The following is a 16,427-nucleotide window of genomic DNA, read 5'->3' on the forward strand; positions in this document are numbered from 1 at the left end:
TCGTATAGAAGTATATTAATTTCATACTCTTAGAGAACATCAGCTACATGTTAAGAAAATCAAGACTCACTATGCCTTCTACAATATAGCTCCTTAAATAATGTTAGCAGAGCAAAAAATATAATTAAATCCATCTAATGCTCCCCAATGTTAGTTAAAGGCTAGCGAAGTTAGGAGCCAGCTAAGTGGTTCTATCAATTTATTCCATCAATTGGACATCACCCACCCACAGTACCCTATCCCCATTAGTCATCCACTGAATCTCCAAAAGCAGAGGCACCTACAGTAGGGTGTCTAAAGAGCTCAAGCAATGTAGATATTCACACAGAATCAGACGCCCTTCAGAAGCCCCAATTCTGAACTTTCAATCAAGACCAGTACTTTACTTGTACTCAAACTGGGAACCAATGACTTGGATCCAAAGTTATTTCCTAAAAGCAGAAAGGCACTTCCATTGGTACAAGGCAGCCCTCTCAAGCTGTACCCATTACCTGCTGCCCCATCAGTGTTCAAAAGGACCCTTGACCCCCAGGAACAGCTTTTCAGGGGGCACAGAGGATTGATGTGTGAAAGATGAGCCAAGAAAACCTCATTGTGCGAGCAGAGTTCCACTCATTTCCTCACAGGATACAACCAACTGAATTAAGATTAAAACGTAATATATGCTGGCAGGATAAGTTCCAAGCAGCTATTTCAAGTTAAGTTGGACATCCTACATACAACACTATGCAGTATGGATGTTAACAGCAAAGGTAACTGTAGAAAGGCAAATAATGCCCAGGAGGCACTGCAGCTAGCACACTAGGTGAAACTGGTGAAAAGTACTTCATTTAACAGATGCCACTGGGGCCTCCAATATTAAAGATAAATCTGAAATACATATTGCCTGGGTTTCTCTGGCCTTTCATATCTAAACAAGAATTATTTAGCTATTCCAATGAGGGTGACAATCTGTTGTACACTGGAAATCATACTGTGAATATAATCTTATACATACTTACCTAAGAATAAGTCCCACTGAACTCAATGGGACTGACTTCTGAGTAAATAGGCATAAGATTGTACTGTAAAGTTTTCTTAGATAAAATAGGCAAAATTTAGCTGTTTGTTCTACTCAGTAGAACAAAAGTTGGAACAAAAAGGGACTCTAGTATGAGAAGAATAAATTTCTGTTAATGCAAGGTGGGTTCTGTGGGGTCTTGTAACTCCCTCCTCCATATACATAAAGATCCTCTAATCCTGGAGTGGGTGAGAAAGCACATTCTGTAAGTGGTTTCTAGGATCCAATCCATCTTGCAGAATTTTCCAGGAAAACATTGTCGTCTTGCAGAATTTTCCAGGAAAACATTGTCTTCTTGTCAAAACTTTAACACAAGCTCCCAAATTAATTTCAGCTTGTACACCACTAAAAAAACCCTACAATAACATCAATTGAATTTTCCAATATCTGATACGTATACTGAGGTGTTAAAGTGTAAATATAGCCACTGACCAGAGGACATGATTAATTGGACAGTATATAAACACCAAATATAAATATTAAGCTTTGAGTATAGCTTTAGCAAGATAAGCTGCAATTTTAAAAACTTCAGACAAATATATCCTCTCACTTTAAAAAAGATTTACCAGAGCACTATTTTTTTAATTTTTAAACAGTATACAGGATATGAATCAGATGGGATTTCAAACACCATCTGCATAACAATCTGAAGAAACATGTCTACAAGTTTCCTAGTACCCTGCTGTATTTTCTAGAGTATTTGCAGAAGTATCCTAACAATCCCACTTCAAAGTGAAACAAAGCGTTCAGAACCATTAAGTGAGGACTAAAAACCACCAGTTTAACTGAAGTTAACATCAACAAAAGCAACACTAGGATTTTTCAATATTTAAGTACGGTTACCAATTCATCTACGTGCTACTTTCAAAATTCAACCAGTTCTTGAAATAAAACATTAGGCTAAATCCAAAGGTTCCATCCCACTCATTAAAGGGACTGCCCATCCATGGAAATAGTCATCAGTGATTGAAAGAAGTCATTTCATTCATGAAACAGAACCTTTTAGTTCAATCTCATGATTTTACTTTTCAGGATTTGTATTCCTGCAGTCATACCCATATGATTGCAAACTAGTTGGCAATTAGAGAACAAACTTTAAAAATAGAAGTAGAAAATGCTCATTCCCTATTCAGGCCATTTCCTCAAAATGTAATATTTTTTATTGACCGTTCAATAAAAGAAGTCTGCTGTTGAAACACACCAGACAATTAAAAATAGATAGCAAGAAACTTCAGAAAGACAGTTTTATTAACAGGAGGCTTAGTAATTTTAACAGTGTCGTACAATCATGTCATTTTTCAGGAATGCACCATCTCTGTTCCTGTCAAAAGTTTCAAATCCATGAATTACAAAATTTGTAATACAGCCACCACTTCATTGCAACACGTTCACACAATCCTTGAATTACTGTACTGCAAAATCCTCTCATGATACAGCAATTCAGCATGTTTTTTCATTCACCTACGGTAACACACTGGATGACTAGAATAGAATGGTTGCCACTTGCACGTCTACATTATGCCAGGCTGTGCACTTCAGATGTTCCATCATACCCAACTCAAATGGACACTGTTTCCCTTTAACTGGGATCAGAATAGCTTAAAATGTTTTTTAAATATACAATGATTTGCAAGTGTTTCTTAGGCAACTTGTTGAATCTAATCATGGACAGTCTTTGATTTGCATCTTCCCTCTTTCATAAGAGAGTTCTACTAAGAAAGTGACAATTCTATATAGAATTTGAACAATGTAATCTGTTGGAAAGACTTTAAGAACTCAATGTGTGACAGGAGACATTTCAATGCTTTAATTTCTTAAGTGATCATAGCAATAATTCACAAGATTTCATGGAATCATAGTAACACAAATGATTGCTAACATTAACACTTTGCATCAGTCCCTTATGTTCACTTAATAAACCAAGACATTTCAGAAGGGTGTGGTTCAAAAATATACACAACATACAGAGTGTACAAAAACCAAGTGATGAGGATCCTATCCCAACTGTAACATACAATCCTAACAAATCCATCTAATCAAACAGTTATACTTTCAAGTTGTGGCATGGTATGGCACCTCCATGTATTCAATATTAAGCATACAGTAAAGATGCAGAGTAATAAATGAAGGTATCTGCACTTGTGGCAAAAGCCTTATTCTATACAGTCAGTTGAAATATGAACTAAAATTATTCCACAAAAGCTGGAATTTTACAGATTGTTCTGTTTATGTATAGGAAAACTGCCTATATGTTTCTCAATGTACATAATTTCATTGTCCATACACCAAGAATCTTTGAAAAAATAAGGTACATAAACAATCTGTGTATACTTAGACTTTATTCAGTTGCAATGTTAAACTCAGGACTTTTAAGCAAAATAACCCCCAAAAAACATAAAAACTTTGACCTGTGTAAACAAAGAAATTCAGCCAGCTTTTAACCAACTCTAGAAATAGCTACTTCCTATTTTACAATAGCTTGCAACAGTACCCACTAAGAGATCACTAACTTCATCAAGACAGTTTTCCTCATCCAAGATTTCAAACAAACAAACAAAAAACACAATCTAGACTCCTTGATAAACATTGCATGGTTAATTTAGCATTAGCAAACTTTTTCTACTGATGAGAATCCTTCTTTATGTATCTGTACTGGTAGAACAACTGCGCATTTTCCCTTGCAGTGATTGCTCTGTAAACAATTAAACCAGTCAAATCAAAACAAATGGAAAGTTTAAACAATGTATAGGTTCTAACCTGGAGCTACTATAAAACAGCCTGAATGCATAAATCACAGCACTAATATCTATTCTACAAACATTTTATATTACCAGCTACCCTAAAACAAGTTTGACTTTTCTTGAGCCTATTGGCCTGTCATTCAGATCAACAACAGCTGCCATTGCTTCATCACGAGATTCAAATGCAACCATTGCTTCACCTGTTGGCATGCCCTTTTCATTGTATTTTAAGCACACTGAACCTGGGATTACTTGGTAACCATAGAAGAAATCCAAAATTTCATCCACTGATACAGTAAAGGGCATATTCTGAACTTTAATGACAGTTGGCCCTGGCTTTCCAGAGCCAGCTCCAAACCCAGGTGGCCCAGCAATATGCAAGTTTCCAGGTCCAGGTCCAAACCCTGGAGGTCCACTTAAATGTCCAAGCACACCACCAAGACCTGGAGGTCCACTACCAAAGTTAGGAGGAACAGTTAAATTACCAGGCCCATTTCCAAAGTTCTGAGGACCTCCTGTGAAACCTGATGGCCCAGTTAAATTGCTAGTCCCACCTCCAAAACCCGGAACATCAATTCCTGAACCAGGCAGGCCAGGCAGGCCACTATTTCCAATAGAAGGCATCCCTGGCCTTGAATCACCAAAGCCACCTCCTATTCCTGGAGGTGGAAGAGGGGGGCCAAATGCATTAGACCCACTGAAATTGCTGGGAAAATGAAAAGGAGGACCACTGTTTGCATCTTTGGGGCTATTACCTATGAAAGAATGCTTATCCCCACCAGCATTCTGCACTCCTGGCATTAGTGCACTCCCTTGCAATGGCATTTTCAACATTTTTTTCCCCTGGGAGGGAGGATTTCTCTCAATTTCTCTCATTTCTTCAAGGGAAATCACTCTTAGCACAACATCTCTCCCATTTAGTTTCTTTCGATGCAGGCGCTCTGATTTACGAGCATCTTCTTCAGCTTTGAACTGGACCAGTGCTTGTCCTAAACCTTGCCCATTAGTATCAACAAGAATTTGTATAGAGTTCTCTTCCACTGCCAGCCCCTCTAGAAACTGAAGGATTTCCATTTTAGTAATGTTGTAGGGGATATTGGATATATGTGCACATAGTTTAGAAGGGCCAGTCTCCCCTTCAGTATTCATAATGATCTCACGCTGATCATAGTTGAAGTTTTGCAGTCTTTTCCGAATCATTTCTATCTTTTCTAACATAGCTTTTTTTGTTATGGGATGTACTTGAATGAAACGATTTCCAATGTACTGCTTATGATGACATAAAGCTGCTTTGTAGTCAGTTTCATTTCTGAACTCAACAAAACCTTCACCAAGTGCTTTCCCATTGGGTCCATAAGCTATGTAAATACTATCTTCCACAATATCCAGCTTTTTAAAGAAATCTATTACATGCTTGTTCTCAGTTTCAAAAGGAAGTCCTTTTAAATAAACACAGAAGCCCTGGTCATGTGGTGATCTGGATCTGGATCTTTTCTGACCATTAGGTGATTTGGACATAGAGAGAGTCTGAGGTGAAGGATGGTTTTGTCCAGAAGGACCCATGGTTTGCTTGAATGTTATATGGCCTCCTGCAGACACCCACTGTCTCTCTGTTGCAGGGCCAACTTCGACATAGCGTTGAATCATCAGCATCCTGTTTCGCTTCAAGGCTTCAAATGTATCTTGAGGAGAACAAAACTTAACTAATCCATTTCCATTATTTCGTCCTACATGATCTTTCAGTATATGCACTGCATCCACACGAAGTCCATGAAAAAAGTCTTTCACGTCAGATTCTGTTGCTGAGAATGGCATTCCATGCACACTGACATACAGATCATCTGGATTGATAGGAAGTGATTTCACACCACTTTGAGAATTGATCTGAATAGGATTTATGGGACTCATGAACATTGAATTCAAGTTAGTGCTCAGATTCATGGCTGTTCCAGATCCATTCATTCCTGTAGGCAAAGGGGCTACAGGTGGGGGATTCATTGGAGGCATTCCTGATAAAGGAGGCAGAGGGGTCATAGGTGGCACAGGAGGTACAGGAGGTATTGGGGGAACTGGGGGAACAGGAGGCAGTGTAGGTACTGGAGGTGGGACAGGGATGGGAGGGATGGAAGGCATTGGGGGCAATGATGGCAGAGCTGGAATTGGAGGTATTGGTGGAGGTGGTACTGTGTTCATTGAGGATGCTGTACTAGGTATGGTGGAACTAAAGGTGGGACTTCCAAAAGTAGCACCAATATTAGGAGGAGCAGTTCCCATACTGGCAGTGGAGAATGTTGGTATGTTTTTGTTGCTTTCATGAACTGAAGTAGCTGCAGTAACTACACTAGGAGAGGGACTGTTAAAGTTAGGTACTGTCGTAGGAAGAGTCACCCTGCTACTTATTCCAGAACTAGGTGGAGGCCCAGACCTGCTAGCATTTGCTGGTGGCATATCTAGATTTGCTGTTTCAAAGCGCCTGCGACTGAGTTCAATCATATTCTGCATTTCAGTTTTACTGCTCAGCAATAGTGTTACTTTGGACCCTTTAATGGTACCACCTGTGCGCATCATACCCAGCCTTGCATCTTCATCAGTGGCAAAGACGATGAAAGCCTCACCCAGCTCACCCCCTACAATATGCACGCCCCCATCAGGAATGGTCAATCCAGAGAAGAAGTGGCGAATGTCCATAGTCCCCGCCACAATTGGGAGACCTTGTAAGCGGATGACCACAGCCATGCTGCGCTGAAACACACACACCTGCAGATGAGAAAAGGCAACGGCTAGGTCAGACTATTTAAGACACCATATGCTTAACCTAGATAAAATAAAAAAATTCCTTCAGTAGCACCTTAAAGACCAACTAAGTTTATATTTTGGTATGAGCTTTCGTGTGCATGCACACTTCTTCAGATACACACCTAGATACTTAACCTAGATACTTATGTTTAAAAGCTCCTGCAGATCTTAAATCAATTTACAATTTGTGATCTTTATTCATGCAGCTTTCTCTACAAAGCACTTTTAAAGCACGATTGTATCAAAGCTTTCCAGTAAATTGCGATATGGGGTGTTAAAGGCTGTTGACAAGAACACAGTCAAAAACTGGAACCAAGACAAATCCTTTTGGAGAACACCAGATTCAGATATGACAATCCAAAAGCAAACTTCTTGCATTTAGCTCATGGCTGGAATAATATTTTAGGCTCCTGTGCACCAACAAACTTTTTATTTTTAAAACAATTATCTTATGTCACAATCTTATACTCCAGTCCCACACAGGAATGCATAACTACTTCAAAATTCCTATACATCAGATTGCTTGGTATCTAGAGTCATTGAATCTCTCCAGCCTATTCCTTGCTCCTCACTTTTGTTTTTTTATTTTCTAAAGAGTCTCTTCCTACTCTGCAGCTTTCACAAAGTCATCAATTCCTTTACACAAGCAAGGCAATACTTGGTTTGGTGTTTGAATGGAAAACTCTAGAATTACCAGGCACTGCAAGATGTATTTTAGAAGTCAGATAGGAACCAGTAATACACCTCTCCTGCACCCTGTGTTTGATTATGTTGCTGTTTCAGATAATGTCACTCTGAAATAGCTACATAGTATTGTTACAAGCCTTTCTAAATAAAAAAGGACTGGCATGGTGATCACTGGAATGTGATAAAGGAAGTAGTATTTTAAATGTTCATGATTTCTTTTTTTAAGAAACTTTTTTGTTAAAAGAAAATGCTTTTAAAACCATTCATCAGCTTGCTAACATGAAGGGATAAAAACTTACATAATTGCTTTTGCAGTATCATAACATTTTCAATAAATTGGCTTTGATTTAGTTGAAGCTCATCAGAAGAACCTTCATTTTTCCTTATGGTTGCAGAGAGAACTATAAAATGAACTTTAGCTGAAACAACCAAGTACCCAATAGCCAGCAGTATGAAAAATAAATGCTCCAACAGCGCCATGTTGCCTGGGATTTACAAGCACAACATTTTCCCATTACTAAACAAATCAGGAAACCATCTTATGCCACCAGAATAAATTTCATGTAAACATTTTTTCAATATATCTATGCTAGATCAAAGAGGCAACGTTCTAAGTCATCCACTAATAATGCTAAATCTCATGAAAATACAGTGGTACCTCTCAAGACGAACGCCTCGCGCAATGAAAAAATCGCAAGACGAAAGCATTTTGTGATTTATTTATTTTTTGAAGACTCGCAAAACGAAGTTGTCTATGGCCGTGCTTCACAAGACTAAGTAGCCTTGCGACGGGAAGGGAAGCTGCCATCGCTGCAACAACTGAGGAGAAAAGGAGCCCCCTGAAGAAGGCTGGCACTCCGTTCGGCCCGGGTGGGCAGCGCAGCCGACAGCAGGCCTCGTCCGCGCCTCCCCACCGCCATGCGCCCGCTTCGCCCCTTTCCCTCAGAGCGGAGTATCGGCTCGGCCGGCTCGGGTCTCAGTGGCGGCGCCGGAATTGAGGGCTGTGAGCGCCAGGGCTGTGAGGGAAGCAGGTGGGCTTCTCTTCCTCCCCTCTTTAAGGCAGAAGTGCCTTAAAGCAGCCGCGTGGCTTGGGGGCAATGTGGCTGCTGTGGCTGCTCCTGGCTTGGGTGAGTCAGCGGGAAAGAGCTCCGGCCCTCCTCCTGCTTCCTCCTTCCCGCCATGGAGCGGAAGAGCCTTAAAGCGCTCGGCAGAGCTGAAGGGAAGCTGCCGCCGCTGCAATGACTGAGGAGAAAAAAAGCCCCCTGAAGAAGGCTGGCCCTCCGTCCAGCCCGGGTGGGCAGCGCAGCCAGCAGCAGGCCTCGTCTGCGCCTCCCCACCGCCGTGCGCCCGCTTCGCCCCTTTCCCTCAGAGCGGAGTCTCGGCTTAGCCGGCTCGGGTCTCAGTGGCGCCGCCGGAAATGAGGCCGGTGAGCGCCGAGGCTGTGAGGGAAGCAGGTGGGCTTCTCTTCTTCCCCTCTTTAAGGCGGAAGAGCCTTAAAGCGGCCGTGGCGCTTGGGGGCAATGTGGCTGCTGTGGCTGCTCCTGGGCTCGGGTGAGTCAGTGGGAAAGAGCTCCGGCTCCCCTGGCCCTCCTCCTGCTTCCCCCTTCCCGCCATGGAGCGGAAGAACCTTAAAGCGCTCAGCAGAGCTGAAGGGAAGCTGCCGCCGCTGCTGCAACAACTGAGAAGAAAAGAAGCCCCCTGAAGAAGACTGGCCCTCCGTCCGGCCCGGGTGGGAGCCTTAAAGGAAGAGCCTTAAAGCGGCCGTGGCGCTTGGGGGCAATGTGGCTGCTGTGGCTGCTCCTTCTCGGCGGGTGAGTCGGCGGGAAAGAGCTCCGGCTCCCAAGGCGAGCTGGGGGGAGGGGAAGCGAGCACACCGCAGGGACGGACCTGCAGGAACCCCAGAGGGCAGTGGCTTCTTTTTGCCCATAGGAACGCATTGATTAAATTTCAATGCATTTGCAAGACAGAATTTTCACAATATGAAACGACTCGCAGGACGAATTAATTTCGTCTTGCGAGGTACCACTGTACAGAGAGTACTTCACATTCATCCTAATGCCTAGGTGCTGGAAGGGCTACTGATGTACTGGATACTGTACATCATATTTGGTGAAAATGTGATGTCACAGTCTTTCTGAAGTAAAGAAATAAAGAAATTTCTAATGAAATTTCAAACACTACTGGTACAGAATCTAGATTAGCACTCAGACTTTTTACTGCATGAATTGAAAAAGCTTTCCCATAAAAATGTGTCCATTTCATTAGTTACAATGGCTAAGCAGAAAATAACTGCATATTTGAAGGACACACTATGTGTGACATCCTGATCATATGATTGGTGCAGAATAAATAGCATACTGTGCTAAATTAGCAGAAGAACTGGCAAAGCAAGATTCTTTGTATGCTAAACTGCATTCTTGTTAGTTATTCAACAATGCAATTAAATGGTTTTATTAATTTCTGAACTAGCTCATTAAGTTCCTGGTAGAAATAATTATAAGAGTTATTATTTTATTTAAACACCTCCCTTCGGGCTGATAACGGTGATTTTGTGTTGGTAATATATTTTGTCCAGTTTTACAATGTTGCTTATATTTACTGTAGTAAGTACTCTTAATTAAAGAGTTTTCTTTTAAAATAAAACAGGTTTGAAATCTGCACTGTCACCTTTAAGATGTTATGACAGTCACAGATACAAATTAATATGCACTAGATTTGCAAGTGGGAAAGGGGAAAAAGCTTTTAAAAGTTTATTAATCCCTATTTAAAAGCATGAGAAAATGTAGATTATTCAAATGCAAGCAAACAATTTAGTACGAGTTAAAGCAAGCATTCATTGTAAATTGAGTCCCCTGCTGCTATAGTAAAGCACACCTTGGTTTAAGAATGCTTTAGTTTAAGAACGTACTTCCAGATTAAGTTCATAAATCAAGGTGTATTGTCCTTTGGCCTGAAGATACATTGCTGCATACCTTATTACCACAGTTATTCAACTGGTGCTCCAGGATATAAAGCACTACTGCCAAACAAATGTACAGGCAGCAATCATTTTATATGTGTCCGATTGACACATGACAGCACACACGCTTATCGCTGCAGACCTGGAAGTGGCCTGAACACGAGTTGGGGGTGTAAAAGAGTAGGCTTATGTACGCTCTGATGTGTGCAGGAACCAGGAAAGCAACCCCGCGCAAATCGGGTAAAGCCTGTATGATGAAAATTAAATATAAATGCCCAAACACATGTCTGGACTGAAGGCTGGTCCTTGGTCTAAAAAAAGGAGAAGCCTCCTAGTCTGATCTACATAAGTATTTCACTTGCATTATGTGCACCAAATTTCTGATCTTATACAAAAAATAGGGAGATGCTTTCAATCATCGCTGGTCAGTGATACAAGTAAGCAACAGTACTGTTTACAGTCAAATCTTTCTCTGCAATCATAAGGAGTTTTGAGATAAAGTAGTCCTGATAAATACATTCTATTAATCAAAACTATTAAGTCTGTCTTAGGAACCTGCTGAAATACTGAGACACCAAAGTCTTGTTCCATACTTCATCACCAGATATATCATTGGTAGACCATAGGAACAGGGCCTTTTCTGACAAGGTGCAAATATTTTGGAATGTCATTTTGAGAGATGTCTACTTGGCTCCATCTTTATTTGTTTTTATGTGGGTAGTTCACAAAACTTTTGTCTTTTATACTTACCAAAAAGCTATGCTGTGCTGTTTATTTTATACCAAACTGTAGTTACTGATGTTTTAGATTTAATAGCAGTTTTGATTATATTTTAGTTAGAGAGCAGGATAAAAATATTTGAAACTAAATTATTAATCTTTGGGCCATTATCTCAAAGAACACATTTCTTCCATAATGTCATAAAGCTGCCTAACATGGCCTTCCATTTTAAATAATTCATTCATCTGGAGATACTCATTAAAAAATGCAAGACACAAATGTTTGCACAGCCATTTAACAACAGTTCATAAATGTTACATAGAAGACTGAGCAGCAAAATAGTAAGGTTCTCCAGAAAACAACAGGCTGTAGATATAACCATCCTGGTATATGTAAAGAATGTTTTCTGGGGGGCAAGGATATATAAAAATCTGGCTTTGCAAATATATAGCTAACACTGATGTGTATCACAAAAATGTATTAATTATTTCAGACTAAACACCAAAGAGCTACAATTATAATAAAAATGTATTCAAACACCAAATGCAAATTAAAGACTTAGCTGCCAAGCTTCAGCTAGGAGAGAAGAACTCACCTGGGTTTTGTTTCTTTTTAAACCTACATGGCTAGACAATTTGGGGAACTACACAAAACATGCTATACAGAAGAGTTAATGGTGTTTTAAAAACCACATAACCCTAAAAAGACATCCATCTTAAAGAATTCTACTCGCAGAAAGTTTTACAAAAAAATAATCACAACTAGAGGCCGACATTTTGGGTGATTTAAACTTTAAAAGTAATTCATGTACTGGCTCTATCTTCCTGAGTACTTTGAATTATCCAAGCGTGTTCAGTAAGCATAAATACATCTTCAGTATCTTACCTGCCAAGAGAGGTGTTTTTTTCCTTAACAAGTAGCAGAAGCCAAGGCAATCCTGTGGGCAACCAATTAAAACCAACTTTTAGACTGCAATAAAGAATAAATGGAGGCAAAAATCAATGCAAGCAACACATAACTAAAAGTTAGCAGTCCACAATGTGCTGTGTATTATGACAGTCTGGGGCAATGTCCATCATAAGGCACTCTAATACATGGGAACCACAAGTTTGAGTGCATGAAATATACATTCATTGGTCTTTCCCACAGCTTCACAAATTTTGATAGCAACAATTACTTTAATTTTAAAACAAAATATACCCAACATGAGGATGAACACAAACAAAAAGCCAGAACACATTAGTTAAAGAAATTAATTTTTCAGATTTGCTTTCTCTCTTTAGATAGCTGGTTTGTCTCATTTCAGAAAGGGGGCAAATTTATTTTTCCTGATCAAGAAAACTAGAATAGTTTTCTAATGCTACAACTTCTCACCCAATTAAGAAGTACTTTAAATAAACCAAAATACAACTTCCTTTCAAAGTCATTTCACATTTGCTGAAGCCAAATCAGACTGCAAACACCTTACAATACACTTCTTTAACCTTGTTTATTTTAGAGCTGCAGAATCAAAATACAATCCAACATAAGTTGCAACACAATCATCTTCTCAAAGCACTGGACCAAACAGTATTTCACAATCATTGTGCCCAACGTTCAGCAAGCTTATATACACTAGTACTTAAACACACACAACCCTAATGTAATCTGGCAATCCTGATTTGCAGATCCTGAAAATATTTTCCATTTAGAGAAAGGAAACAAAAAACGAAGAATACTGAATTCCACACGTCTCATGAATGGCTTGACAGACAGTTCTATGAACACGTGATATCTGTAATTATGCCTTATTTAAAGAAAACCATATTTTTGCTGACCACAGGAAGTAACTATTAATCAAAACAAAGACTTTCAAAGCACAGACCAACATCAGCACCACAAAACTTAAACAGTGTGAATTCCCACATAAAATCTGAAGTAAAACACCTGTCTGAACAGCAAAACCAGAGAACTGATTCACTTCCTGACCTTATAAACTATTTACAATTCAAGATTAGGACATACCGATATGTTAATTCATGTGAGAATTATTCAGCACAAGTGAAACTTCAGCATCTGAAATCTTTCAATTATCCTGGTGATTATTTTTTTGTACAATTCGAGAGATCTCCTTTTTTCATTTCTAAATAACTTGAAAATTTTCCACATGGTCATTTCACTGCAAAATATAAATGCTAACAAATATTTCTCTCCAACCAGTTCCCAGTGCACATTTCTATTCAACAAAAGTGTCTGCCATCATGCTCTGTTTTTCCCATAACTATTTTCTGTGGTTTATGCCGCATGCATAGTTCCAAGCAAGCATGTTCAGAAATCAAAAACCATTTCAAAAAAGCATACTACCAGATCTGCTGTGATATTCTGTCATATTAATTTATCCCTGGTCTTAATGACTTTGTGCCCAATGAATACTCTTTGTATGTTGCCCTTGAGTTCCAAAATATACACCAAAATCCTATAGAACCTATGATAAGCTTCTTTTTTATTCATGAGGTAAGCAGAACATTCCTAAGTACTGTACAAAGTAACTTTCCAAGACCAAGCATTTTCTTGGAGCCTTGTTTCAAACAAACTGTATTAAAAATGTAACCTTACTATGCTTATCGGTAACGGGGGAAGGAGAAGAAGTGTGCTAGAATAAAGGGATTCACAACTGAAGACTCAAAGTCAAAAGTCAACACAAAACTAAAGCCAGTATTTCCTAATAATCAAAATACATAAGAACAAATACTTTTTTTAAAAAAAAAAATGAAAAGCCTTTTTATAGCATCTTAACAGTTTGTACCTATATGTAAGTTTAGCTGTTCTATTGTCAATTGGCAAATTTAATTCCTATCACCTTCCTTTATCTTTGGCTAATTATCATCAATTACTTTACCTACTTACAACAGTCCTATTGTTTAAAAAGCAAATATTGTATTCTTACATTTATGTCCCTCAGAGGAAAGAAAGAAACTAGGAAAATACAGCAAACAATGAAGCTCTCTTTTATGAAGTCAAATTTCGGAACGATAAATTAATTTTGTATACAAATGATGTCCTTATCGCTCTATAACATATACATTTGTTATATAACCTGATGAGTACACCCATTTCAGTGAAGATATGAAACAGATCCACCCCAGGAGTCCTAAAGAACAACCATAAACTCTGCTGTCATCCTCCAGAACCAAATGTTTCTTAAAACCATTTAAGCCAACTTAAAACAACGACACCGGGTTTCACATGCAAGGTATCATTTCATGCCGCGAATTTAATTTTTGTTAACCACGAAGGGCCCAGAAATTTCACAGAGCGCAGTTAACCAAAACAACCAGTGGTGTGTGTACCTGGAGACCACCCCACCAAAACGAAAAGAAAACCGTGAAAACAGGACGCTAGATCTCGAAAGCTATCGAAAATTCATCACGGCGTTGTTCACATTAAGTCCAGTATCACTTCGAATCTGCACAAGGACGAGTCTTTCTTTGACTTGGACGCCAGAGAATCTGACGTAACTGCGGCAGCTTTTGGTCGATGCAAAACAAAAAAATCCCCGCAGCTCAGGCCATTTTGTTTTACACTACCGAGTCCGCTTCCATTCGCCCCCATCATCCCCTACAATCGGAGCGCCTGCACCGCCCTAAGACCCGGCCCCGGAGGTGCTCCCAGGGAAGCCCGGCTTAGTAAGGCCACTCATGAAGGGAGCCGCTGATACTCACCTACCCCCAAAAGAAACGGGGGTCACAAACCCACGGGGGGTCACAAACCCACGGGGCGCAAATCCACTACCCCGAACCAGCACCGTCGCTCAGGCGCAGCCAAGCAACCCTGCGCACCAGGCCCAAAATGCCTTAGCGACGCTAAATGCCTGTCGAACCTACAGACCCCTTGCGATAGTTACAGGCCAAGGCCTTGAGGAGCCAACAAGGCTCCGGAGCGCAGCCTTCCCCCCCCCACGCCCCGTTGAGGCCTAGTTCCCGCCCTCCCGCCCTTTGTGCAAGCTGAGGTGGGAGGGGAACACGCTCCCCCTCGCAGCCGAGCCGGACAAGCCCGGCTTTCCCCACCTATTATTATTCCCCGGCGAGCTGGAGGCGCCGCCAGGGAAGTGCTAAGTTCTTACCGAGGGGCCTGTACGGGAAAAAAGTGGGTTAGAAAGGAAACTAACTCGCCACTCAGGCCCCGCTCCCCGCGCTGAGCCCCAGCGCCAGCGACCGAGCAGCGCCACAAAATGGCCGCCCGTCTGCACCGCCTCCGGGCCGTCTGCGGCGAGGAGAGGAGGGTGTGGCCTGCTTTAGGCGGCGCAGCGAGAGCGTGTGTGGCAAAGGCAAGCAGAGCGAGAGAGAGGGGTCTTCCCTGGTGAGGTAAAAGCGCGGGCGCATCTTCGAGGTGGCCTCCTGTGGTACATTTGGAGCTTTCAGGTGGTAAAAGCCACTCCGCCAAAAGACAGAAACGTTGTAGCCAAAAGGGGGCGGAGTGGGGAAATTTTTGTAAACATTAGGATCGACCTGCCATGAAATACAGTATGTACCAGTACTTCTGTCACATTTCCATATCAAACCCAAATATATACAACATAAAAACAGAGAAAAAGTAGTCCTATGCATGCTTACTCGGCAATAAGTTCCGCTGAGTTTCACAGGGGTTACTTACTATGGTGTTCAGAATCGCAGCCCCATTCACTTTTAGCTGCAAGGAAGGTGCTAAATGTCAGACATTTCTCTGCTTCTCTTTATCTTTTTCTGCTCATGGTAGAAGTTAGCATCGGAAGAGCAGCTGAGTCATGTTTCTGCTAACCCGACATTTCTGTTTACCAATATAGACTCCTTTCCCCCCGTTATTCCCTGATAAATCACTATCTGTGTTGCCTTAAGGGGAGAGTTGAGTTGCCTTTCCTTTTCCTAAAAAGAACGGTGGTGGGTTATGGAACAATTATTTTCTATGCATGTTGAACTAAAATATAGTTATCAACTATATTTAACTGATGAGTGCAACATTTTCAGGTTGCCTGGGTGGGCCACTTGCTTTTTTGTCAATGTGCCTTTGTTCAAATTTCATATTAGTAGCAATGGGCAGCTGTGTTTTCCACTAGGTACCTCTTGATAGGACTGTTGTTGTTTAGTCGATTAATCGTGTCCTACTCTTTGTGACCCCATGGACAGAGCACGCCAGGCACTCCTGTCTTCCACTGCCTCCCGGAGTTTCATCAAATTCATGTTGGTCGCTTCTATAACACTGTCCAACCATCTCATCCTGTCGTCCCCTTCTCCAAGTGCCCTCAATCTTTCCCAACATCAGGGTCTTTTCCTGGGAATCTTCTCTTCTCATGTGGTGGCCAAAGTATTGGAGCCTCAGCTTCAGGATCTGTCCTTCCAGTGAGCATTCAGGGTTGATTTCCTTCAGAATGGATAGGTTTGATCTTGCAGTCCATGGGGTCTTCAAAAAGGATCTCTCCAAACTCTGTGCGCAATAGCAAATATGTTGC

The 16,427-nt window shown here is 40.9% G+C and overlaps 2 protein-coding genes across 14 annotated transcripts in view; both read right to left on the bottom strand.

Moving 5' to 3' along the window:
- CPNE1 (copine 1) overlaps positions 1-15,212 on the bottom strand; it is a 54,425-nt gene extending 39,213 nt beyond the window's left edge. For 4 of the 13 annotated variants that reach the window (XM_088673437.1, XM_088673438.1, XM_035124370.3 and 1 more), the window contains exon 1: positions 15,066-15,212. The gene's annotated coding sequence lies outside the window, so the exon portion shown is untranslated. Of the gene's footprint in view, positions 1-6,416; positions 6,558-11,848; positions 11,933-14,292; positions 14,537-14,664; positions 14,798-15,065 lie in introns of those variants that run through there. The other 9 variants (XM_060277218.2, XM_088673435.1, XM_088673433.1 and 6 more) reach the window with 7 other exon arrangements.
- RBM12 (RNA binding motif protein 12) lies at positions 2,291-15,212 on the bottom strand. Its single transcript, XM_035124365.3, has 3 exons — positions 15,066-15,212; positions 11,849-11,932; positions 2,291-6,558 (listed from the first exon to the last, which is right to left on the bottom strand). The coding sequence occupies exon 3, from the start codon at positions 6,535-6,537 to the stop codon at positions 3,895-3,897; it is 2,643 nt and encodes an 880-aa protein (XP_034980256.1). The 5' UTR covers positions 6,538-6,558; positions 11,849-11,932; positions 15,066-15,212; the 3' UTR covers positions 2,291-3,894.
- Positions 15,213-16,427: the final 1,215 nt, after the last annotated feature.

Source organism: Zootoca vivipara, chromosome 7 (genome assembly GCF_965207765.1).
Source record: "Zootoca vivipara chromosome 7, rZooViv2.hap1.1, whole genome shotgun sequence".
NCBI classification, from domain to species: Eukaryota; Metazoa; Chordata; class Lepidosauria; order Squamata; family Lacertidae; genus Zootoca; species Zootoca vivipara.